The following is a 27131-nucleotide window of genomic DNA, read 5'->3' as shown; positions in this document are numbered from 1 at the left end:
ACCTTATGCGTGACTTATATGTAATAAAAGGGGAGTTTCAGACTTTGCAACCAGTTTGCATGACACATCACTGCGGTAGTAAACTGCGCGCACATGCCCTGCAGCGGCCTGAGACTAATTTGAAAGGCTACTTCGGTGGGTGACGCAAGCAGTGCTGCAAGCCCACTAGTAGTATTTCATTTACAGGCCCTGGGTATATAGGATACCACTGTACAAGGGGCTAATAGGTAAATTAAATATGCCAAACAGGTGTAGACCAATCTTACCAGAGAGAGTACATGCACTTTACCACTGATCAGCAGTGGTAAAGTGCCCAAAGTCATAAGACCACCAACAACAACAGATTAGAAAAAAGAGAGGAGGAAGGCAAAAAGTTCTGGGATGACCCTGAAAAAAGGGCCAAGTCCAGCACAGGTTTGGTGGAGCTTCGCGTTGGCAGTCATCGTGGGTCACAGAGTCTTGGCATGAACGGGCCCGTCTGCGGTCCCAAAGAGTTCAAAACTTCAGGATTCACCTTTCTAAACTGGAGCAGCTTAACTGATGCTAGCCAAGGATCAGGACCTGGGGGATGTACCTATTGGGAATTGGATACTCACTCCAGGAGAGGCCAGCAAGGCACAGATCGAGCCACCTGCAAGTCCAGGTCAGCTGGCAGATTGCAGGGAGGCCTCTGAAGCGTGTTGTGTCCTTGTAGCTTAGACAGGGGGTCAGCCAAATTACCCTTGGAGCCACTCGGCTTAGCCTGGGATGAAGGGAGCAGGTCCTGTCTTTATTCTCGGATAGTAGGGCAGTCCTATAGTAGCAGGACTGCCCTATACAGGAGCAAGACAGTCCTCAAGCAGCAGTGCAGTCCTTTGGAGAGCAAGGCAGTCTTTTTTTTTATGTAATGTCAACAGGTCCCTGGAGTGTACTGAAGAGTGACTGTAGAGATTCCTGGAACCAGCTTGTGAAGTTGGGGGATTCTTTATACTGCCTTCACACCTGGTTCCGGAAAGTTGTTCACTTTCCCTGTCAAGGCTCCAAGATGCCTGGGGTGACAGAAAACTAATGTTCGATTCTTTGTGTGTGCTGAAGGCAAAGCCCTTTGAAATAGAAGTTGGGCTGGGTACAGCTCCGCCTCAACCACCCTGACAGGATGACCCATACTTTCCACATCTAATCCCTTTTGTGTTACTGCCTGGAAGGAATATACAAACCCTATTCACAGTCATGGACACTTGCAGAGGCACAAAATGGTTAGGACAAGAAAATGTAAACTTTCTGAAAGAGGCCTTTTCAGAATTGTGACTTAAAACCAGACAGTAGCATTGAAGAGGATTTTAAATTACAGTTCATTTGAGTCTGAACATAACATCTCTAACTGCTTCTTAAGTAAAACTCATCCTGCCCTATGTACTTGCATGGCCTACCTTAGGTGTGACTTACATGTATTAAAAGGGTAGGATTAGGGCTGGGAAAAAGCTTATTTTGCTAGGTCGAAAAGGCAGTTTACAACTGCACTACAGACTGCAATGAGAGGCCTCAGACATGTTTAAAGGATTATTTTAGTGGGTGTCACAAAGAGTGCTGCAGCCCACTAGAAGATAACATACTGGCCCTGGGTACATGTAGTACCATATACATCTAGCCGCAGATTCCTTATCTTAGAACTTCTAGGTGTCGGGCTGGATCCAGAATATTTTGATAGCAGTACCCCTGTGCGCCGATAGTTGGTGTTAACTCTGTGATACTGCGTCTATTTCGTTGTGACGTCTGCGTAGTCCATATTGGTGCCACCAGCGCAGAGCAGTCAATGAGAGCTCTGCTCTGTCACTTTTTGACAGACTTTTTTGACTTTTTGTCGATGTTCTTGGCGTGTAGGATGGCTAGTAAGAAGACTTCTGGGTTTCATACAGTGCAGCACCTATCAACACGCCATGTCGGTTACGGGCCCACATCTACTATGTCTTTGGTTCCTGGAGTGCGACTGCCAGGCCATGGCGCCAAAAGCTGTGATGGAGCAGTCGCCCTAAATCTGTGTGTGGCCTGGCATCAGGTGCCTCGGAGATCTCACCGAGATTTCGATCCCGGTCCTGGTCGAAGGAAGGTCTGAGTCCCGCTCCGGGGGATCAAACTCTTCTTCCTCCCTAGGTCAGGTAAGAAGCATTATGAGAAACATAAGAAGTCGAAGCATGCTTCAGCTTCGCCACGTCGGTCACCTGACGAGACTGAAAATCTCTGTGTTTGAAGCCCCGCTCCGCGGTTGCCTGGGTAGGCTCTGCGTTTCCCTTCCTTTCTGGGGCAGGAGCGCTCCCGCCCAGTTAAAATCATTTTATGACGCCATATGCTCTATATCTGAAAGAAACACGTTAGTTAGATTCCTTACCTTGGAATATCCAGGCGTCAGGCTGGATCCGGAAAGTTTTGCGTAGCAGTACCCCTGTGCGTCGGTAGGCGTCATCTGCGGCTCAGCGTCCGTCGTCGGCGTCGTTGGCGCCGGGATGACTTCGTCAGAGTACTTAGACGCCGCCCTCGCGCGCTGACGTCAGTTCTTCTTTTTTCCGCGCCAGCAAGCGCAGGTCCGGAAAAAGCAGTACCTTAGTCACTTTTTGACTAAACTTTTTCGATCCTTTTTGATAACTACTCGAGTCTTTACGACTCTCGGTGCCGGTAGGGGACTGCAATCGACTGATGTTGGTTACCGATCCCCACCGCCGGTGCCTCTATTGCCTTGGGGCCGACCACGACGACCGGTCGTGCCCCGACTGCCAGGCCTTGCCATCGAAGGCTAGGCGGGAGCGGTCCCGTAAGCGCCTCGAGCTCCGGCAGTCGGCCCTGCGCCGCTCCAGGTCCCGGTCCAGGAGGGGGTCGAGGGACCGGTCGCGGGGCCACAGTCATCGAAGCTCGGCGAGTCGTCACCATTCGTCGGGCTCCACGTCCTCAGGTAAGAGGCACAAGAAGCCAAAGAGACGACATCACTCTTCCGACTCCCCCGCGATGCGGGCGTGGGTTCGGGAGATACCGGAGCCGCAGGCGCCGTGGCCAGCTCCATACCCGCTGGTCCCTGGACTGAACGCGATGCCGGAGATCGAGGCCTTCCTCATGGCCATGAGGTCCCTCTCTCCTCCGTCTGGTCCCGCGTGAGCGCCTCCGGGCCCCGCGGCCCCGACTGGGAGTCCATGTGGGCCGGGTGCTTTGGTCCCGGCACCGTCGGGTACTTCGGCCCCGGTGCCGCAGGCCCCCTCTGGATCCGGATCCGGGTTGCCGCTGGGTGACCTTACGACCCCGCTGGCGTCGACCCCCAGGGTGTCGCCCCCGGCGCCGTCCCTGATCCCTCCCTCGGTCCAGATCCGGCGTCGATCGACGCCGCATGGGACGCCGGCTGAGGAGCAATTCTTATTTGATCCGGCTTCATCCTTTGACCCTGAATTTCAGGAGATGGAGGATGAGGGGGATTGGGAGGGGTCTGAGGACCCTCTGACACTGGAGTGTCAGTCATTTCAGGACTGGACAGACAAGCTAGGGGAAGCCAGTGGTCTTGACACTTCACCTAACACTGGCTTTGTCTCCCCTCCTACTGTGGCTACGGAGAAGGGGGCTGCTTATAGTGTGGTGCTGACGAGGGCGGCCAAGGCCTTGGCGCTTACTCTCCCCATCGCAACTGTGAGGTCTAACATCCTCACCGAGGTCCTTAAACCGCAGACAGGCGCTCCAGAGCCTCTACTGCTGTTTAATGAGGCTCTCATGGACGTCGTGTTGTGCACCTGGTCCAGGCCCGCTACAGGTCCCCCTGTAGATAGGAACGTCGCCAGGCGCCACCGCCCAGCTCCGGGCGACCCTAGCTTCCTGTCCACCCACCCCACCCCCGAGAGCCTGGTTATCCAGGCCTCTACTTCCCAATCTGCATTCCCGACTTCACCCCCAAATCGGGAATCCAAAAGGTATGAACAGTTTGGCAAGAAACTGTTCTCCTCCCTCAGTTGTGGGTTGCGGTCAGTCAACACCGCTTGCCTTTTGGGCCATTATTCCCACTCTCTGTGGGATACGGTTGCAGGTGTGCTGCCAGAGTGCCCGGAGGAGGCCCGGGCGAAGCTCGCTCAAGCCCTCGCGGAGGGACGAGACGCAGCGCGGTATTCCATACGATGTGGGTTGGATCCCACGGACTCGCTGGGCAGGGCGATGTCAACGACGGTGGCGGTTTGCCGCCACGCCTGGCTGAGGTCCACCAACTTCTCGGCTGATTTCCAGAACATCCTCATGGACATGCCGTTAGATGGCAGCCACCTCTTTGGTGGCAAGGCAGATCATGCGCTTGAACGCTTCAAGGACTCCAGGACTACGGCCAAGTCCTTGGGCCTCTCGGGCCAGCGTTAGCAGCAGTCTGCCTTTGCTTCTTTCGTGGCCAAGGAAGGGGTGCCCCTTCCCGTCCTGCCAGCCACGGGCCGCAGTCTAACATCCAACGTGGCGGCGGACGTGGTAACCGCCGTGGCGGTGCCAGGGGACAACGCCGAGGCCAGTCCACATCCACCCCCGCAGCATCTTCCTCAAAGCCTTCCTCGTCCGAGCTTTCAGGCCCATTCGACGCCAGTGGGGGGCAGGGTCTGCCATTACCTCCTCCACTGGCACACCATCACATCGGACAGGTGGGTGCTGCAAATCGCCCAAAGGGGCTACTCCCTCCCCTTCGAGGCGACCCTGTAGGAGAGTGGGGTCTGCAATCCTATGGTCACTCCAGATTTTTGCTTTTTGCTTCACTGGTTTACGACTTTCCCTGGCTGTGGGCCTGCTAATCAGACCCACAGCCTAGCTGTTCTCTCTCTAAATTGACATCCATGTACTTTAGGTGCATTTACCAATTGGTACTGGGCCATCTTATCAGTCCCTGTACAGTGTACCTTAGGTACCCAGGGCATAGGTGTACCCAGGGGCTGAAGCATGTATTATGCCACCCCTGGCTGGCCATCTAAACAGACACAACTGGCTGGTAAGACAGCTGGGGCAAGGTGGTGTAATCACCCTTTGCTGTAGATATAGTATACCTATATCTAACCCCAAAATGGACACATATATTCCTATCAGTCACTCCTATGGCAGGCCTTATCAATCCTGAAGGCAGAGTGCTTGGAATTATGTGAGATGGTGCTCTAGCATGAGCTGAGCCTGTCTGCAGCTTGCGGAACCAAGTCCTTATCGCTGTTCCATGATAACGCTATACCATATACTCTTAAGTGCATTATAATCCTCGCGGTTATTGCTAACTTTGGTATAGCATTATCAAAACATGTCGAGTAAGGTGCCATGCGAATTGGAATACTACCCCCTCGCCAGTTCTGGCGACGGGGGTAGCATTCCACCCTTCTAGAGGGACACGACATGTATGTAACTGTGAACCCCGGTTAAAGTTAACCCGAGCCTCAGCATCACAAAATGGATGCTGCCACCACAGACACAAGTCTGACCTCCTGCTGCTGGGAGTCCTTCCAGCGAGGGAGGCCTGGACAAAGGGTTTCCTGCCTTGGGAGGTGCTAGCACCACCCCAGACAGGATTTTGTGTATTGAGGTAGGGAGGCCTGAAAGGAATGAGACATGCCTGGGGCACACAAGGTGCCCTGTGCATACACCGGTTCAAACCAGTTGCTGGGGCACTCCAGCCCCAGTTCCGGCGCGAAACCGGACAAAGGATAGGGGGTGTAACCACCCCCCCCTTCCTGGTCCCACCCAGGGGAGGGGCCTAGTCACCAGTACAGCCCCCTTTAGGAGAATAAAGGTAGGAGCTGGTCCCATTCCAAATCAGATTTATCCTGACAACTTTACAAGAAGAAACTCTGGACTTCGACGTTCTGCTCCACAGAAGACTGAAGAATCTCCCTTGTGGGCAAAGAGTGTCCACCCTGCAACTGCAGGCACCATCAAGCGTCCTAGCGGTCCACTTTGTTGTCCTTCCTGGCGGATCCAGACTTCAGAGCCCGACGGGACCCGGACTCCCAGACCTCTCCGACCTCTACCTACATCTGCAGCACAGCTGAGACCCGTGGGTGCGACGAGACACGTGGGACCGGCCATCTTGAAGAGACTGCACTTCGCTTCCAGCACATCTTCTGAGGCAGCCTCGAGAAAGTGCTTTGGGGATTGAGAAGCCCCTGCCCCGAGCAGCTCCTGTACCAAAGACCAGCCCTCCAGCATCCACGAGATCTGCGTGGGGCCCTTTTGCTTGATTGCTGCTCGACGCGTTGTCTGGTCACTTGCCGGCTGGCTAGTGACCGCCTAGACGACGATCCAATAAATCTACACTGCTGGTCTCGTTGCTCCAGACTGGCCCTTGCTCCCTTCCAAAAGAGGAGCATCCTGGACCCTCCTGGTCCACTCCAGACGCCGCTTCCACTCACCGCGTGGGTTGCCTTTGCCAAGGCCTGTTGATTCCAAATCCGGATCCGACACCGCCGACAGCGAGAGCCTGCGTGGGACAGCTTGTGCCTCCATCCTGGTCGTCGAAGACACCTCCTGGTCCACGTGGCTGCAGAGACAAGCGTCCACTCTTCACCTGATCGCGACAACAGCATCTGGTTCCCTCCTGGTTCCACACCGGTCACTGGCTAGTGACTTTGAACACTGTCCCCTCTGCTTTCAGGTCCTCTTGTTCCTCGATCCACCCGTTGATCGCACCGGACATCTTCCTTCTGGTCGCCTGCAGCATCTTTCTTCAAGGCTCCATAGACTTCGACGTGGAAACCCGACACACTTTGACACCTATGCACCCGCAGCCCGTGGGTGAGGTAACAAGAGCATTTCGGTGCTCAAGGGTAGATCAACTCTCCTAGTGTCCAGATTTCCAGTCGTTTTAGTCCTAGATAGTAAAGACTGTCCGCACTCACCTTTTTCGTAAACTGTACTGGCCATTGACTTTGTTCCGCATCTCGCGTGTGAGTTCACACTCTGAACACGCGTCCCGTGGGCCTCCTGGTACGTACCTAAGATTAGGATAGTGTAGTCCCAGCGATCCTACAGCCTCTGGACAGCTCCATTTCTTCTATCGATTTCCTTATACCATTTACTTAGTATATGGTTTGCCGTGCCCCTAGGGCACCATTGTAATTTTGTGCAACTTATCGTATTTTTCCTAAGAGATTGTCATGTGCTTAGCCCTCTGATCTCATAAAGAGTTCAGAGGTGTTTGTTATTAATAAATATATTGTTTATTTTCATAACAACCTGTGTGGTGTCCTTTCATCTGGTATTCAAGGGGTTATATGTGGTAAAACCGCTGGCTTCACATGCCAAAAGAGTTTAGCCTAAGACTGCTTTGTCCATGCTACCATTAGGATAGCTGGTCTATAAGGTTGACTTACAACCAATCACCATAAGGGTTGTTTGGACTGATACAAGGTGATCACTAGAACTAGTGAGCATCATATATCAGGCCAACTTCTCACATTGGTGTGCAGCGGTTGGGATTTGAGCTTGCTGTTGTTTTTACCAAATATAATCTTGACATATCATTTGAAAGATCACATAAGGTACCATAGGTACATATAACAAGCTTAGAAATACTCTGAGTTCTACTGAACCAGCTGTTGTAGTAGAAAGGGCCTAGCACACCCTGACTACAACTCTTAGCAAGGGATCAGTAGAAAAACCCATAGTGTAGGAAAGTGCACCACTTACACCTCACTAGAAAGCATGTCTACCACAGGAGAGGCCTCAGTGATTCCCCTTGTGGTTAGTGACCCTCCACAGGTCCTTTCCAGATATGCAGCCCTCAGCTTCCAGGAGATGAGACAATTGTGTATCTCCAGGAGACTGAAACAGGGTTCTAACCCTACCACTCCTTTTCTGTTAGGTCTCTTAAATACATATGATGCTAGAAGGGCTTCTAACACAGGCCCCTCTAATCCAGATGGGAGCATGCCCCCCTTAGAAGGTGATCCAGACTCTAACCTCCCTGAAACAGAGAATGTAGATAGTAGGGAAGAAGGGGACTTATCTGAGGGTGAGGCAGAACATGGCCAACCTTTAGTCAGCAGACTTACAAGAGCCAACTTAGACCTACATAGGGAAGGAACTGGGGGAGCCCCAGTGCCATCCACTAGCAGGCCTAACTTTGGGGTCAGGAGAAATAGATCTCCTTCTAGGGACTCCAACAGATCTGTTCACTCCCATGCCTCTCATGCATCTGCTCAGAGGAGGATGACTTCCCCTCAGAGGAGAGAGCATGAGGCAAAGATGAAGGAAGTTAATCTGAGGATTCATAGGGAAGAACTTGCCCTTGCCAAGGAGAAACTTGCCTTTGCTAGAGAGCAACAGTTGAGTGGGTTAGCACCCACTGGTGGCAGCAATATCCCTAAGGATAAAGACAGGAGTTTTGATAATAGACACCTGAGTAAAATAGTGCCCTCCTATAAGACCGGAGATGATATCCACAAGTGGATAACTGCTCTGGAGAGAGCCTGCAAAGTACAGCAGGTACCCCAGAGTCAGTGGGCAGCAATATTGTGGCTCTCCTTTGAAGGTAAGGGTAGAGATAAGCTCCTCACTGTTAGAGATGAGGATGCTAATGATTACCAAGTCCTGAAAACTGCACTGATTGATGGGTTTGGCTTATCAACTGAACAGTACAGGTTGATGTCCAGGGACACCCAGAAAACTCAGGCTCAGGATTGGTCTGACTTTGTTGATTGTGCCACTAAGGCTTTGGAAGGCTGGTTACTGGGTAGCAAAGTTACTGATTACACAGGATTGTATAATCTAATTATGAGAGAACAAATCTTAAATAATTGTCAGAACCAGTTGTTGCATCAGCACCTGATTGACTCAGATCTGACCTCTCCCCAAGAATTGGGAAAGAAGGCAGACCGATGGGTCAGAACCAGGGTCAAGCAGCAGAACCAGAACCAGGGTGGTGGCCAAAAGAAAGCAGACCAGAAGGGTAATAATGAGAATAAGCAAAATGACCAGAAGACTTCAACAGGGCCCCAACAATCTAAGGAGGGTGGGTCCCAGAATCCCCAAAAGAAGAAGACTGATGGTACAAAGAAACCATGGTACCAATACTGTAAAAGTAAAACTCACTGGTTTAGTGAGTGCACCAAGAAAGGCCAAACTCCTACCACTACTGTCCCTAAGACACCTGCACCCCCTAGTACAATTAGTAGTGGTAGTGTACCCCCCAAGGCTATAGTAGGGTTAACCCTGGGAACTGAGGTGGGTTCTGACTTAGTCAGAATACCTACTCAGGCTGTTCTTGTTTGTACTGGGGACATGGATATGGCCCCTACTGTAAGTCCTAGTACTCTGGGCAAATACAGGCTAACGCCTTTAATCAATGGAAAAATGGCTCAGGCCTACAGGGACACATGTGCCAGTGTCACTATGGTGACACCAACATTTGTGGACCCTGATCAGATCATGCTAGGTTCAGACTACCTAGTGACCAATGCTAGCAATGTCACTACCAATCACAGTAGGGCAGTTGTTAACTTCTCCTGGGGAGGGGTAGCTGGCCTCAAAAGGGTTGTAGTTAGTTCAGACCTCCCAGTAGATTGTCTCTTGGGCAATGATTTGGAATCCTCACTGTGGTCAGATGTGGAGTACAGGACTCATGTAGAAATGTTAGGTCTCTCCTCACATGTCCTTGCTGTGACCAGGTCACAGGCCAAGAAATGCCCAGCTGAACAAGTGCTTGATCCTGGAAGAATGGACCAGCCACTACCCAAGAGGAGGAACAGTTGGGTTAAGGCAGAGCCTTCCCCCCTGCCTCAGGTTGAGGATCAGCCCTCTCGGGAGGCTGACCCAAAGACCCCAGAAGGAACTGTCCTAGAAGAGCTTGAACCTGAACAGGTTGAGTTTCTTGGGACAGGGGGACCTTCCAGGGCAGACATGAGACAGGCACAGTTAGACTGTTCCTCCCTTGAACCCCTCAGACAGCAGGCTGCTGCTGAGGCTGCAGGGAATGCTACAGATGCCCACAAGGGATACTGGGATGAAGGACTCCTGTACTCTGAGGCAAGAGACCCCAAGCCTGGTGCTACCAGGAGGCTGGTCATCCCCTTGTCTCTTAGGTTTCCTTCTCACCATAGCCCATGAAATTCCCCTTGCAGGTCACTTAGGCCAGAACAAGACTTGGGACAGGCTTGCCCCACACTTTCACTGGCCTCATATGTCTGAAGACACCAAAGAGTTTTGTCCCTCATGTGTCACCTGTCAAGCCAGTGGCAAATCAGGTGGCACCACAAAGGCCCCCCTCATACCACTACCTGTGGTGGGGGTGCCCTTTGAGAGAGTGGGGATAGACATTGTTGGACCAATGGACCCCTCAACAGCATCTGGGCACAAATTTATACTGGTGGTAGTCGATCATGCCACCAGGTATCCAGAAGCTATTCCCCTTAGGACCACTACAGCTCCTGTTGTGGCCAGGGCCCTGCTTGGAGTTTTCTCCAGAGTGGGGTTTCCTAAGGAGGTTGTCTCTGACAGAGGTGCCAACTTCATGTCAGGATATTTGACTGCAATGTGGAAGGAGTGTGGTGTAAATTACAAATTTACCACACCCTATCACCCACAGTGCAATGGGCTTGTGGAGAGATTCAACAAGACCCTAAAAGGGATGATAAAAGGGTTACCTGAAAAGCTTAGGCGAAGATGGGACATCCATTTACCCTGCCTCCTGTTTGCTTACAGAGAGGTCCCACAGAAGTGGGTTGGCTATAGCCCTTTTGAGCTTCTGTTTGGGCATCATGTAAGAGGACCCCTATGTCTTGTAAAGGAAGGATGGGAGTTACCTCTCAAGAAGCCTAAACTTGACATAGTGGACTATGTACTTGGTCTCCGCTCCAGGATTGCAGAGTATATGGAGAAGGCATCCAAAAACCTTGAGGCCAGCCAAGAACTTTAAAAAGCTTGGCATGACCAAAAGGCTGTCCTAACTGTTTATCATGCAGGACAGAAGGTGTGGGTGTTGGAGCCAGTGGCCCTAGCAGCTCTCCAAGACAGATGGTCTGGACCCCATACCATTATTGAGCAAAAGGGAGAGGTCACCTATTTGGTAGACTTTGGAACTCCCAGGAGCCCCCACAGGGTGCTTCATGTTAACAGGCTCAATGCATTTGTCGACAGGGAGAACATGGGCTTGCTCATGGCAACAGATGAGGGACAGGAGGAAGAGAGTGACCCTCTCCCAGACCTGCTCACTCAGAACCCTGATGATCGGTCAGTTGATGGTGTAGTCTTTTCTGACAGCCTCTCTGAGCATCAACAAGAGGATTGCAAACAAGTTGTTCTTCAATCCTTTAGACATATGTTCTCACTGACACCCAGTCAGACAAACTGGTGCACCCATGAGGTGGACACTGGTGACAGTCTGCCTGTCAAGAGTAAAATCTACAGGCAACCTGACCACGTCAGGGACTGCATAAAGAAAGAAGTACGAAAGATGTTGGAATTGGGAGTCATTGAACCCTCAGAGTGCCCTTGGGCTAGGCCTGTAGTTCTAGTGCCAAAATCTCACACCCAGGATGGTAAGAGAGAGATGAGATTTTGCGTAGACTACAGGGGTCTCAATGCTGTCACTAAGACAGATGCCCATCCAATACCTAGGGCAGATGAACTCATAGACAAGTTGGCTTCTGCCACCTTCTTGAGTACATTTGGCCTAACAGCTGGTTATTGGCAGATCAGGTTAGCTGAGGATGCCAAGGCCAAAACAGCATTTTCTACCCCAGGAGGTCATTACCAATTTGTGATGATGCCCTTTGGTTTGAAAAATGCACCTGCCACTTTTCAAAGGTTGGTGAACCAAGTCCTCACTGGGTTGGATGACTTTTGTGCAGCATATCTAGATGATATTGCTGTCTTCAGCTCCACCTGGGAGCATCACCTGATCCACCTGAGGAAAGTTTTTGAGGCCCCTGCAGAGGGCAGGCCTCGCTATCAAGGCCACCAAGTGCCAGATAGGGCAGAGTCAGGTTGTGTACCTGGGCCACCTTGTAGGTGGAGGCCATGTTCAACCCTTGGAGAGCAAGATACAGGCCATAAAGGACTGGGCTCCTCCAACCACCCAGACACAGGTCAGAGCTTTCTTGGGCCTGTCTGGTTACTATAGGAAGTTTGTCAAAAATTATGGGTCCAGTGTGACACCACTCAATGACTTGACAAGCAAGAAAATGCCAAGAAAAGTTCAGTGGACAGCTAGCTGTCAGAAGGCATTCGAAGACCTGAAGCAGGCCATGTGTACTGCACCTATTCTCAAGAGTCCGGACTACTCCAAAACCTTCATTGTCCAAACAGATGCATCTGAGTTGGGTGTGGGAGCTGTTCTATCTCAACTGAATATTGATGGCCATGCTTTTATAAGCAGAAGGCTGACCCCTAGAGAGAAACGTTGGTCAGCTATTGAGAGGGAGGCCTTTGCTGTGGTTTGGGCCCTGAAGAAGTTGAGGCCCTACTTGTTTGGAACTCACTTCAAGATTCAGACCGACCATAAGCCCCTCTTGTGGCTAAATCAAATGAAGGGTGAAAACCCCAAACTTCTTAGGTGGGCCATTTCCCTACAGGGGATGGACTTTACAGTGGAGCACAGACCAGGGACTGACCATGGCAATGCAGATGGTCTCTCCAGGTATTTCCACTAAGAACAGGAAGACTCACCTGGTCAAGGTTAGTTTAATGTCCCTAAGTTTGGGGGGGGGGTATGTAGGAGAGTGGGGTCTGCAATCCTATGGTCACCCCCGATTTTTGCTTTTTGCTTCACTGGTTTATGACTTTCCCTGGCTGTGGGCCTGCTAATCAGACCCACAGCCTAGCTGTTCTCTCTCTAAATTGACATCCATGTACTTTAGGTGCATTTACCAATTGGTACTGGGCCACCTTATCAGTCCCTGTACAGTGTACCTTAGGTACCCAGGGCATAGGTGTACCCAGGGCCTACCAGGGGCTGAAGCATGTATTATGCCACCCCTGGCTGGCCATCTAAACAGACACAACTGGCTGGTAAGACAGCTGGGGCAAGGTGGTGTAATCACCCTTTGCTGTAGATATAGTATACCTATATCTAACCCCAAAATGGACACATATATTCCTATCAGTCACTCCTATGGCAGGCCTTATCAATCCTGAAGGCAGAGTGCTTGGAATTATGTGAGATGGTGCTCTAGCATGAGCTGAGCCTGTCTGCAGCTTGCGAAACCAAGTCCTTATCGCTGTTCCATGATAACGCTATACCATATACTCTTAAGTGCATTATAATCCTCGCGGTTATTGCTAACTTTGGTATAGCATTATCAAAACATGTCGAGTAAGGTGTCATACGAATTGGAATACTACCCCCTCGCCAGTTCTGGCGACGGGGGTAGCATTCCACCCTTTTAGAGGGACACGACATGTATGTAACTGTGAACCCCGGTTAAAGTTAACCTGAGCCTCAGCATCACAAAATGGATGCTGCCTCCACAGACACAAGTCTGACCCCCTGCTGCTGGGAGTCCTTCCAGCGAGGGAGGCCTGGACAAAGGGTTTCCTGCCTTGGGAGGTGCTAGCACCACCCCAGACAGGATTTTGTGTATTGAGGTAGGGAGGCCTGAAAGGAATGAGACATGCCTGGGGCACACAAGGTGCCCTGTGCATACACCGTTTCAAACCAGTTGCTGGGGCACTCCAGCCCCAGTTCCGGCGAGAAACCGGACAAAGGATAGGGGGTGTAACCGCCCCCCCTTCCTGGTCCCACCCAGGGGAGGGACCTAGTCAACAGTACAGCCCCCTTTAGGAGAATTAAGGTAGGAGCTGGTCCCATTCCAAATCAGGTTTATCCTGACAACTTTACAAGAAGAAACTCTGGACTTCGACGTTCTGCTCCACAGAAGACTGAAGAATCTCCCTTGTGGGCAAGGAGTGTCCACCCTGCAACTGCAGGCACCATCAAGCGTCCTAGCGGTCCACTTTGTCGTCCTTCCTGCCGGATCCAGACTTCAGAGCCCGACGAGACCCGGACTCCCAGACCTCTCCGACCTCTACCTCTACCTACATCTGCAGCACAGCTGAGACCTGTGGGTGCGACGAGACACGTGGGACCGGCCATCTTGAAGAGACTGCACTTCGCTTCCAGCACGACTTCTGAGGCATCCTCGAAAAAGTGCTTTGGGGATTGAGAAGCCCCAGCCCCGAGCAGCTCCTGCACCAAAGACCAGCCCTCCAGCATCCACGAGATCTGCGTGGGGCCCTTTTGCTTGATTGCTGCTCGACGCGTTGTCTGGTCACTTGCTGGCTGGCTAGTGACCCCCTAGACGATGATCCAAGAAATCTACACTGCTGGTCTGGTTGCTCCAGACTGGCCCTTGCTCCCTTCCACAGAGGAGCACCCTGGACCCTCCTGGTCCACTCCAGACGCCGCTTCCACTCACAGCGTGGGGTGCCTTTGCCAAGGCCTGTTGATTCCAAATCCGGACCCGACACCGCCGACAGCGAGAGCCTGCGTGGGACAGCTCGTGCCTCCATCCTGGTCGTCGAAGACACCTCCTGGTAAACGTGGCTGCAGAGACAAGCGTCCACTCTTCACCTGATCGCGACGACAGCATCTGGTTCCCTCCTGGTTCCAAACCGGTAACTGGCTAGTGACTTTGAACTCTGTCCCCTTTGCTTTCAGGTCCTCTTCTTCCTCGATCCACCCGTGGATCGCACCAGACATCTTCCTCCTGGTCGCCTGCAGCATCTTTCTTCAAGGCTCCATAGACTTCGACGTGGAAACCCGACACACTGTGACACCTATGCACCCGCAGCCCGTGGGTGAGGTAACAAGAGCATTTCGGTGCTCAAGGGTAGATTAACTCTCATAGTGTCCAGATTTCCAGTCGTTTTAGTCCTAGATAGTAAAGACTGTCTGCTCACCTTTTTCGTAAACTGTACTGTCCATTGACTTTGTTCCGCATCTCGCGTGTGAGTTCACACTCTGCACACGCGTCCCGTGGGCCTCCTGGTACTTACCTAAGATTAGGATAGTGTAGTCCCAGCGATCCTACAACCTCTGGACAGCTCCATTTCTTCTATCGATTTCCTTATACCATTTACTTAGTATATGGTTTGCCGTGCCCCTAGGGCACCATTGTAATTTTGTGCAACTTATTGTATTTTTCTTAAGAGATTGTCATGTGCTTAGCCCTCTCTCATAAAGAGTTCAGAGGTGTTTGTTATTAATAAATATATTGTTTATTTTCATAACAACCTGTGTGGTGTCCTTTCATCTGGTATTCAAGGGGTTATATGTGGTAAAACAGCTGGCTTCACATGCCAAAATAGTTTAGCCTAAGACTGCTTTGTCCATGCTACCATTAGGATAGCTGGTCTATAAGGTTGACTTACAACCAATCACCATAAGGGTTGTTTGGACTGGTACAAGGTGATCACTAGAACTAGTGAGCATCATATATCAGGCCAACTTCTCACATACCCCTCCAGCCATGCCACCGCAGTACCACCGTGTGTCGGGGGATCACTTGCAACTTCTGCAAGAGGAAGTATCGGCCCTCTTGGCCAAGGGGGCCATCAATCGCGTTCCTGGGCCGGAAGTAGGTCGTGGTTGTTATTCCCACTACTTTTTGGTCCCCAAGAAGGGCAAAGGGGGCCTACGCCCTATCTTGGACCTGCGGAACGTCAACGGCTTCCTCCGGGAGGAGAAGTTCAAGATGCTGACTTTGGCTCAGGTCTTAGCTGCCCTAGACCCCGGAGACTGGATGGTAGCGTTGGACTTGCAGGACGCTTATTTTCACATCCCCGTCCTGCCGGGCCACCTGCGTTACCTGCGGTTCATGGTAGGCCACGAGCACTTTCAGTACATTGTACTCCCCTTTGGCCTTACCAGCGCCCCGCGGATGTTCACTAAGGTGATGGCGGTGGTCGCAGCTCATCTGCTCAGATTAGGGGTGTCAGTCTTCCCTTATCTCAACGACTGGTTGTTGAAGGCGGGCTCGCCCCAGAAAGTCGTCAGCCACCTCCAGACTACGGCCGACCTCCTGCACTTGCTGGGGTTTTCCATCAATGTGCCGAAGTCACCCCTGTGTCCCTCTCAAAAGCTCCTCGTCATCGGAGCGGTTCTGGATTCGGCGCAGTTTCGGGTTTATCCTCCCAAACAGCAGGTTCGAGATATTCAGGCTCTGATTCCGATCTTTCAGCCTTTCTCTCGGGTCTCGGTCAGATTGACGCTGCAGCTTCTGGGGCTGATGGCCTCCTGCATCCTTCTGGTGCATCACGCCAGGTGGCGGATGCGGGCTCTGCAGTGGGACCTGAAGTTTCAGTGGGTCCAGCATCAGGCCAACCTGTCCGACCACGTCCTGATCTCGGAGGGCACTGCAAAACAGTTGCAGTGGTGGCTCACGGTCCGCGATTGGGTCAGCGGGAGATCACTCTCCCTACCCCAACCGGAGCACGTAGTGGTGACGGATGCGTCCCTCCTGGTCTGGGGGGCCACATGGGAGAGGCGGAGATCAGAGGCCTCTGGTCTCTGGTGGCGTCCCGGCTCCACATCAACCTTCTCTAGCTGCAGGCGATCCGGCTTGCACTGAAGGCATTCCTTCCCTCTGTCCGGGGAAGTGTAGTGCAGGTGTTCACGGACAACACCACCGCCATGTGGTATTGCAACAAACAGGGCGGGGTGGGGTTGTGGACCCTTTGCCAGGAGGCTCTGCACCTCTGGCAATGGCTGGAACACCAGGGTGTCACCCTGGTGGTTCAACACCTGGCAGGTTCCCTGAACGCCAGGGCGGACAAACTCAGCCGTCGGTGCATGATGGATCACGAATGGCGTCTGAACTCGGACGTGGCGCAAGGCCTCTGTCGGCAGTGGGGAGAGCCTTGGTTAGATCTAATTGCCACAGAAGAGAACGCGCGATATCATCAGTTCTGCACGTTGGAATTTCCAAGGTGGCACTCGCTCTGAGACGCTTTTCGTTGCAAGTGGAGTTGCGGTCTGTTGTACGCCTTTCCGCCTATACCACTTCTGCCCAGAGTGCTGAAGAAGATCAGGCGCAACCGGGCCCATGTCATCCTTGTGGCTCCGGACTGGGCACGAAGGTTCTGGTATCCCGAGCTACTCAGCATGTCAGTCGATCCCCCGATTCGTCTGCCTCTTCGGGAGGACCTTCTGTCGCAGCAGCAGGGGACGGTCCTCCACCCAAACCCGTCCAGTCTCCACCTTCAATGCTTGGAGATTGAGCGGCGACCGTTAACGCCATTTGACTTGCCTCCGAAGTCTGTGATGTGATTCTGGCAGCCAGGCGTCCCTCCACAAAATTGGTATACGCCTGCAGGTGGAATAAATTTGTGGCATGGTGCACAGCAAAGGCTGTGGATCCCCTTTCTGCCCCTCTTTCAGAAGTTCTCCTCTTTCTTCTTTCTCTTGCCCAGCAGGGCTCTGCTCTGGGCACTATCAAGGGCTACCTCTTTGCCATTTCAGCCTTCTTATGGCTTCCTGATCAGCCTTCTCTTTTCAAGTCCCCTGTTGTAAATAGATTCTTGAAGGGCATCACTCACATGTTTCCTCCTGTTCTTTTCGTGATGCCTCAGTGGAACTTGAACCTTGTTCTGACTTATTTGATGTGCGCTCCTTTCGAGCCACTTCACAATTGCCCTCTTCGTCTTCTAACTCTTAAGACTGCATTCCTGGTTGCCATCACCTCTTCCAGGAGAGTGAGTGAGCTCCAGGCTCCTTCTTCTAAGCCTCCTTTCTTTTCTGTCCATCCGGATAAGGTTGTTTTAAGAACGCGTCCCTCTTTCCTGCCCAAGGTAGTCACAACCTTCCACATCGGGCAGTCCATCACCTTGCCCACCTTCTTTCCGCCTCCACATCCCTCGCTCTTTGTTGGTTACGTGGGCGCTAAGAAAGGACGGGCGGTGCACAAACGAACCATCTCTCGGTGGGTCGTCTTGTGCATCAAGGTTTGCTACTCCTTGGCGTAAAAGGAGCCTCCTGTTGGGCTGAGGGCCCATTCCACTCGGGCCACGGCGGCTACTACTGCCCTGGGTCGGGGAGTCCCCTTGCAGGACATCTGTCAGGCAGCTACGTGGGCCTCGCTGCACACGTTTGCCAGACACTACTGCCTGTACAGCCAAGTCCGGAGAGATGGCTTCTTTGCCCGTTCTGTTCTCCAGGACTTTCTGGTGTGATCTTGGTTCGCAGGCCCACCACCGGGGTTGGTATTGCTGGGGTATCTATTCTAAGGTAAGGAATCTAACTAACGTGTTTCTTTCAGATGAACAAGTTACTTACCTTCGGTAACGATATATCTGTAACAAACAGTAGTTAGTGTTAGATTCCTTACCGCCCCACCCATCCTCCCTGTTCTGCAAACCGATATCTAGGGCCTTAGTTTCATGGCACCATTGTCGGTTTTTATCATGGCTCTGTATTTCTGGCGAGGAAAAGCGGTGTATAAGAACTGAAGTCCGCGCGCGATGACGGCGTCTAAGTACTCCGACGTCATCCTGGCGCCGACGACTGACACGGAGGCGCAGACGACGCCTACCGACGCGCAGGCGTACTGCTACGCAAAACTTTCCGGATCCAGCCTGACGCCTGGGGATATTCTAAGGTAAGGAATCTAACTAACTAATGTTTCTTACAGATATATCGTTACCGAAGGTAAGTAAACTTGTTCATTTGGGCGGCCTGACCCTGCTGACGTGCCTTTGGATGCCGCAGGCTCATTGGATGGAGGTACTGTGGGTTCTACACCGCTGGTTCTGGCCCCGGCTCCGCGGACTCCTTGATCTGGGCAAGTGCCAGTTGTACCTATTCGATCTTCTCAAACACTACGTCTGACGCTGAGACCCTCCGTCGCCTGCTCCCACTGGTAGCGCCCACCCCGTCCTCATTCCAGATGATAAAGAGCCATCTGGACGTCCACCGAGACCAGCAAAGAAGGAGCTGTTGGTCTCCATATCATGCTTTGTGCCTTATTCTAAAGGGCTAGGTTTGTATGAAGATTGAGAGGGACAGCAGGATCCCTTAGAAATTCTGCTTTTCAACGAGGAAGTGGACTTGTACGAGGATTTGGGTGATGCCAGCAGCTTGTACACCTCCTCAGAGCCTGGCATGCTGTCTCCCCCTAACCTGGCTTATGGAGGAGAGGGGGTTTCATTTGCAATGGTGGTCCATAGGGCTGCAGGGCTCTTGGACCTATCCTTGACCTCAGAGCCCTCCACTACTTTCTCTGAAAAGAAACGTTTATAATGCTCACTCTTGCTCAGGTCCAGTCTGCCCTGGACCTGGGAGACTGGATGGTAGCATTGGACTTGCAGGATGCCTATTTCCATATTTCCGTCCTGCCTGCCCATCGGCGCTACCTGTGGTTTACAGTGGGGCATGAGCTCTTTTGAGTTTACCGTGTTCTCCTTCTGCATCACCAGTGCCTCACGGGTGTTCACCAAGGTGATGGCGGTTGTCGCAGCTCATCTGCGGAGATCGGAAGTTCCAGTCTTCCCCTATCTCGACTGGTTGTTGAAGGCGAGCTTGCCCCAAGCTGACTTCTCCTACCTCCAGACTATGGGGAACCTCCTGCATTCGCAAGGGTACACTATCAACGTGCCAAAGTCTCACCTGACACCCTCTCAGACACACCCCATCATCTGAGTAGTTCTGGAAACGGTGCAGTTTCAGTCCTATCCTCACAAGATGCGAGTCCAGGATATTCAGGCTATGATATTGATGTTTCAGCCACTATCTTGTATCTAAGTGAGACTGACTCTGAGGCTGCTAGGCCTCGTGGCCTCCTACATCCTGCTGGTGAATCATGCCATTTGGCATATGCGGGCTCTGCAGTGAGACCTGAAGTTCCAATTGGTGCAGCATCAGGGGAATCTCACCGACTTGTTCCAGATCTCGGAGGGCACTGCGAAAGATCTGCAATGATGGTTGACAAACCGCCCTTGGGTCAGAGGCATACCCCACTCTCCCTCCCCAACCAGATTTCACAGTGGTGACAGATTCCTCACAAATGGGATGTAGCAGCTATCTGGTAGAGTTGGAGCTCAGAAGACTCTGGTCTCCAATGAAAGCCAGGCTCCACAACTCCTAGTTGAAGCTTTGTGCGATCCGATTGGCACTGAGACCCTTTTTACCATCCCTCAAGGGAAGGCTAGTTCAGGTGTTAACGGACCACACCATCGCCATGTGGTACTGCAACAAGCAGGGCGGGGGGCTCTGTCAAGAGGTCCTGCATCTCTCTCTGGACTTCGCTGGAACAGCAGGGAATATCCTTATTAGTTCAACAACTGTCTGGCACAAGGTCTCTTTCAACAGTGGGGAGAGCCTTTGTTGGATCTGTGTGCCTTCATCGAGAATGTGCAATGTCAGCAGTTTTGCACGTTGGAGTTTCCATGGCGGCTCTCGCTGGGCGACGCCTTTCGTCTTCAAATGGTTCACAGGCCTTCTGGGCGCCTTTCCGCCCATCCCACTCCTGTCAAGAGTGCTGAAGATCAGGAGCAACTGTGCCCAAGTCATCCTCGTGGCACCGGACTGGGCACGGAGAGTCTAGTATCCCGAGCTTCTGCAGATGAGCATCGATTCTCCCATCAGGCTGCCCCTTCGAAAGGATCTTCTGTCAAAGCAGCACCCAAACCTGTCCACCCTCTGCCTCCTTGTGTGGAGACAGTTGACAGTTTTTGACCTCCCTCCCGAAGTCTGTGAGGTTATTCTTACAGCCAGGTGTCCCTCCACCAAGTCGGTATATCAATCAATCAATCAATCAATCATATCATTTGTAAAGCACACTACTCACCCGTGAGGGTCTCAAGGCGCTGGGGTGGGGAATGCTGCTACTGCTCAAAAAGCCAGGTCTTGAGGAGTTTTCTGAAGGTCAGCAGGTCTTGGGTCTGCCGTAGGTGGATGGGAAGGGTGTTCCAGGTCTTGGCGGCGAGGTGGGAGAACGATCTGCCACCTGAGGTTGCTCTTCAGAAGCGGGGGACTGTAGCGAGGGCGAGGTCGGCGCAGCGGAGCTGGCGGGTGGGGGTGTAGAAGCTGAGTCGTCTGTTGAGGTACGTTGGTCCGGTGTTGTGGAGTGCCTTGTGTGCGTAGGTGAGGAGCTTGAAGGTTATCCTCTTGTTGACCAGGAGCCGTCTCAGGAGTTTGGCCGAGGCTCCTGCATAGGGGGCGTTTCCATAGTCGAACCTGCTGCTGACAAGGGCCTGGGTGACTGTTGTTCTCGTTTCAGTGGAGATCCACTTGTAGATCCTACGGAGCATGCGGAGGATGTTGAAGCAGGAGGAGGAGACGGCGTTGACCTGTTTAGTCATGGAGAGGGTGGAGTCGAGGATGACCCCTAGGTTGCCTGCGTGGTCGGTGGGTGTTGGAGCGGTTCCCAGTGCGGTCGGCCACCAGGAGTCGTCCCAGGCCGAAGGGTTGGATCCGAGGATGAGGACCTCCGTCTTGTCCGAGTTCAGCTTCAGTCGGCTGTTCCTCATCCATTCAGCAACCGCATTCATTCCTTTGTGAAGGTTGGTTTTGGCGGTGTGGGGGTCCTTGGTGAGGGAGAGTATCAGCTGGGTGTCATCGGCATAGGAGAGGATGTTGTGGTCGTGCCGACGGGCGACGTGGGCGAGCGCTGCCATGTAGATGTTAAACAGGGTTGGGCTGAGGGATGAGCCCTGGGGTACGCCGCAGATGATCTTGGTGGCTTCGGAGTGGAAGGGGGGAAGGCGGACGCTCTGTGTTCTGCCGGAGAGGAAGGAGGTGGTCCAGTCCAGGGCCTTCTCTTGGATCCCAGCGTTGTGGAGGCGTGTTCGTAGTGTGTGGTGACAGACCGTGCCGAAGGCGGCTGACAGTTCCAGGAGGATGAGGGCCGCTGTTTCTCTGTTGTCCAGCAGGGACTTGATGTCATCGGTGGCGGCGATGAGGGCAGTCTCGGTGCTGTGGTTGCTGCGGACCCCGGACTGGGAAGAGTCCAGGATGTTGTTCTCCTCGAGGTAGCGGGTCAGTTGTTCGTTGACGGTCTTCTCGATGACCTTTGCCAGGAACGGGAGCAGGGAGATGGGCCGGAAGTTCTTGAGGTCCTTGGGGTCCGCCTTGGGTTTCTTGAGTAAGGCCTTGATCTCGGCGTGCTTCCAGCTCTCCGGGAAGGTTGCTGTCTCGAAGGAGGTGTTGATGACTTTCCGGAGATGGGGTGCGATGGATGTGCTGGCTTTGTTGAAGATGTGGTGTGGGCATGGATCTGACGGAGATCCGGAGTGGATGGTGTTTATGATCTTGATGGTGTAATCGTCGTTGATGTTGGTCCAGTAGAGCAGGCGGTTGGTGCAGATGGTGGTCATGGGGGCGGAGGTCTCAGTGGTTGTCAGGGCGGTCGTGTCGTTGAAACTGTCGTGGATGTCTGTGATCTTGCGTTGGGAGAAGGTGGCCAGTGAGTCGCACAGGTCTTGCGAGGGTGGGACGTCGTTGGTGTTGGAGCTGGGGTTGGAGAGTTCCTTCACGATGTTGAAGAGTTCTTTGCTGTTGTGCGCGTTGTTGTCTAGGCGGTCTTTGAAGGAGGCCCTTTTGGCGGATCTGATGAGGTGATGGTGTCTGCTGGTGGCATTCTTGTGGGCGGCGTGGCTGTCCGGTGTTTGTTCACGGAGCCAGATCTTCTCCAGCTTTTGGCAGGTTTGCTTGGAGGCCCGGAGGTCTTCAGTGAACCAGCTGGTTTTCTTGTTGGTATGATTGTTGGAGGGTTTCTTGATCAGGGCGAGGGTGTTGGCGCAGTCGTTGATCCACTGTCTGAGGTTGCGGGTGTCGGGGTCGGTATGGTCGGCGGGTGGGCTCTGTGCGAGGGTGGTGGTTAGCTGGTCTTCGTTGACTTTGCTCCAGCAGCGGTGAGGCATCTGTTGGGTGCGGTGGTGCGTGGTGGGTTTCTTGAAGGTGAAGTGCATGCAGCGGTGGTCGGTGCAGTGGAGTTCGGTGGTATGGTTGAAGGAGACGTAGGGGCTTGCGGAGAAGATGGGGTCTAGCGTGTGACCGGCGGAGTGGGTGAGTGTTGTGACGAGTTGTCTGAGTCCGAGGTTGGCTAGGTTGTCGATCAGGGTGGTGGAGTTGGTGTCGTCATTGTTCTCGAGGTGCAAGTTCAGGTCCCCGAGGAGGATGTAGTCCATGGAGGCGAGGGCGTGTGTGCTGACTAAGTCGGCGATGGAGTCGCTGAACTGTGGTTGGAGTCCGGGCGGTCTGTAGATGTGGGTTCCTCTGAGGGTGGTGTTGGGGTCGCTGTGGATCTGGAAGTGCAGGTGTTCGGCGGTGCTGAGGGTGTTGTCGGTGTATGTCGAGACTCTGAGAGTGTTCCTGTGGACGATGGCGAGTCCTCCTCCCGCTCTGTTGGTGCGGTCCTTGCGGGTGATCTTGTAGCCTTCCGGGACGGCTATGGCTATGTCAGGTGCCGAGACGGGGTTCAGCCAGGTCTCCATCAGGAAGGCGACGTCTGGGGAGGTTGAGTAGAGTAGGTCCCAGAGTTCAACGGCATGTTTTTGGGCAGAGCGGGTGTTGAGAAGGATGCATCTGAGGTGGTTGGGTTCTTTCCTGGTCTGCAGCATGGTGGGGCGGATGCTGGTGAAGCTGCAGTTCCGGCAGGTGAAAGCTCCGTGGGTGCGCTTCGGGGTGGCCAGGAAGCAGGTGTGTGCTCGTCCGGTGTTGAGTGCTTGGAGGGTTCTGGCATCGTAGCGGTGTCGGGCGTCGTGGCGTTCGTGGTGTCCAGGGGTCATGGCGCTGGGCGCGGTCCAGGCACGGACGGGCACAGACGGGCTTTCCTTAGGTGCGCCAGCGCACCCGCTGAGCGCCAGCTTCCATATGAGAGGATTTAGGAGGGAGGAGCAGCTGGGAGGCGGGAGCGGGGCGCCGAATGGGATTGCAGGGGGGCAGGGATGCAGCGGCGGGAAAAACGGGCGGCAGCCGCGGGAGAACTGGGCACAGGAAGGAAAAACAAGTTTAGGCAAGAAAACAAGTACAGGCACAGAGGAATAAAAACAAGTCTGGGCAAGAAAGCAAGTTAGGCACAGGGGAATAAAAACAAGTCTGGGCAAGAAAGCAAGTACAGGCACAGGGGGATAAAAACAAGTCTGGGCAAGAAAGCAATTACAGGCACAGGGGAATAAAAAGTCTGGGCACGAAAGCAAGTTAGGCACAGGGGAAAAATACAAGATTAGGCAAAAACAATTTAGGCAGAGCTGTGCAGCAGCATGGGGAGCGACCTGCCTGCGAGCAGGGTCATAGGTCGCTCCTGCCAATGGCAAAAAGTTTGTAAATATTGTACAGAACGGTCTGTTGACCACCTGTCTGCATCCCTTTCTGACATTCTTCTTTTCGTTCTCTCTTTAGCCCAGCAGGGCTCTGCTCTGGACACTCTGAAGGGTTACCTTGCGGCCCTTTCTGCTTTACTGCGGTTGCCACATCTTCCATCGCTTTTTAAATCCCCCCCCCCCATTGTTCAGAGATTTTTGAAGGGGCTTACTCCTTTGTTTCCCCTTCTCCTTGTTTCATGCTCTAGTGGGACCTTAACTTGGTTCTCACCTATTTGATGTGTGCACCGTTCGAGCTGCTGCACAACTGCCTGCTCCGGCTGCTTATTATAAAATCAGCCTTCTTTTTTTTTTTAAACGGATCTTTTATAGCGCACGGCTACTCCGAGGAGTGTCCCGGCGCTTTAGTGGCCATAACTTCTGGCAGGAGGGTGTGTGAATTACAGGCTCCATCTTCTCAGCCCCCTTACCTGAAAGTCTTTCTGGACAAGGTACTGCTCCACACTAGGGCTTCTTTTTTGCCTAAGGTGGTAACCCCTTTCCATCTAGGGCAATTTTTAACTTTGTCCACCTTCTATGCTCCTCCGCCTCTTACTAAGGAAGAAGAGTGTCTCCGCTGTTTGCACCGAAAAAGAGCATTATCGTTCTGTCTCGATCGTACTAAAGTGACCAACTCTTTGTAGGGTACTTTGGAGCAAAGAAAGGACATACTGAGGAACATCTCGTGTTGGGTTATCCTCTGCATAAATATGTTATGCCTTGGGAAAATAACAGCCTCCCGAAGGCCGTAGAGCTCATTCAACCAGGGCTAAGGCAGCCACCACGCCTCTTCAGTGTGGTGTTCTAGTCCTCTACATCTGCCAGGTGGCTACGTGAGCATCTCTGCACAGGTTTGCCAAACATTATTGCTAGGATAATCCAGTCTGTAGGGAAGGCCTCTTCGACCGTTCAGACCTACAGGATTTTCTGGTCTAATACTTTTCTGCAGTCCCTGCTCTGAGGATGGTATTGCTTGGGTATCTGTTCTAAGTTAAGGAATCTGCGGCTAGATGTCTCTAGCAGATAGACAAGTTACTTGCCTTCAGTAACCTCTTATCTGGTAGAGACATGATCTAGCTGCAGATTCCTAACCGATCCACTCATCCTACCTGCACTGCACATCAGTTTTTAGAGTGTGGGTTGTTTCCCTTCAAGGACCTAGTCGTTTTTTAACACACCATGGTCGGACACTTCATGGCGCTGTGCTTCTGCCGTGGAAAGTTGTGAAAAGTACTGACGTCAGAGCGCAGAGGTGGTGCCTATATAGATGACGCAGATGTCACACCGAAACGGACGCCTACAATGTAATGCGGAGTCAACCAACAGCACCTATCTGCGTGCAAGGGTACTGCTATCAAAATCTTCTAGATCCAGCCTGACGCCTGTAAGTTGTATGGTAAGGAATCTGCGACTATATCATGTCTCTACCAGATAAGGCGTTACAGACTAACAAGTCAATTAAATGCACCAATCGGATGTGAGAAAATTTGACCATTTTTAGTGAGAGAGTACACGCAGTTTAGTTCCTGTTTGCAGTGGTTAAGTGCACATAGTTAAAGTTCACAGTCCTAAAGCCAAAAAAATAAATTCAGCAAAGCAAGAGGGGTGAAAGTGAAAAGGTTGAGAAGACACTGCAGAGAGGTTCAGGTCCACCAGCCACAAACTCTTTACAAACCTTGGACTTTGGTGGTGGTACACAGCTTAAAATTGAAACATCCCGGTGGCTCCCTTGATTGATAATAGAGTAAAAACATATGGACTTATGCTAGTCACCAGAAAGGGAGACCAACCACATACAGGTTTCCATGGGAACATTTGAGAATGTATGGGGGCCTTGGAATTATTATTTTGGCCTCACGTGCGGCACATTGATGCAAATATTATGGTAAAGGTTTTGTCTTTACAAGGTATGAAACCATAATCGGTTTAGAATCTCAACAGTTACAGAAACTAGCGAATGTTTCCCTGGCTGTACATAAGAACAGGGCTGCTGCTCATTCTTATGCCTGTATATGTTTTATGTTTATTTTTGAATAAAAAATATAAAAAATCAGATATTAAAAGAAATTATGCCAGTGAAATTTGTGTTTGTCACTAATTTCGTTTTACCTACTGTTAAGATATCGGTGAGGAGTAGATTACGGTCAGATATTTCTTAATGTACAAAGCTGTAGATTCTTACAAAACGTGCACTTTTTTTGTTGCATTTCGAGGTCTCCTATATTTGCCGGTTGATAATATTGATGGCTTTGTTAGAAGTACTTTACATCTACCCTTTATATACTATTCACCTGTCCCCTGAGGAAGATACTGGCATTTTTATAAAGTACAAACTTCAGTTATGTTCCAGGATCATCTTGAAGTAATAACATGCCGAGAACATGAACAATGGGGTAGAGAACATGAAAATGTGGGTAATATTCAGTCTGTTAATCTACACTGTACTTTATACTCTAAAAAATTTCTCCTTCCTCCAGACTGCTCTCACAACAGTCAACCGTTTTGATGGCTTCCTTTTGTTTGTAGATATTTCTTGCGAGCCACTATCAGCCGCAGACTAAATGCCATTGTTAAGGAGATGGATATCGTGGTGCACACACTCAGCACGTACCCAGAGCTCAACTCCTCTATCAAGATGGAAGTGGGAATTGAGGACTGCCTGCACATCGAGTTTGAGTATAACAAATCCAAGTAGGTTTGTGAGTAACAGACTCAATTTAGTTGTGCTCTTTTGAGGTTTTAAGCTCCTTCTCAGGGAATTGCTATTTCTTATTTCAAACCATTTTCTAGCCCACCTTCAAGAGCTGCTCAATCTGAAAGTTACTGCTTTTAGAGAAGTTACAGGCTTTCTTGGGTTTGCCAAATCATATGTTACTTTATTCACG

At 51.9% G+C, this 27131-nt stretch overlaps 1 protein-coding gene across 1 annotated transcript in view; it reads left to right on the top strand.

The window, feature by feature from the left end:
- VPS26B (VPS26 retromer complex component B) overlaps positions 1–27131 on the top strand; it is a 142551-nt gene that overhangs the window by 84687 nt on the left and 30733 nt on the right. Inside the window, exon 3 of the mRNA XM_078681816.1 lies at positions 26773–26937. Coding sequence (XP_078537942.1) covers positions 26773–26937 — 165 coding nt within the window. The remainder of the gene's footprint in view (positions 1–26772; positions 26938–27131) is intronic.

Source organism: Lissotriton helveticus, chromosome 3_1 (assembly GCF_964261635.1).
Source record: "Lissotriton helveticus chromosome 3_1, aLisHel1.1, whole genome shotgun sequence".
Classification (NCBI taxonomy): domain Eukaryota; kingdom Metazoa; phylum Chordata; class Amphibia; order Caudata; family Salamandridae; genus Lissotriton; species Lissotriton helveticus.
This window is presented reverse-complemented; position numbering and strand designations above follow the sequence as displayed.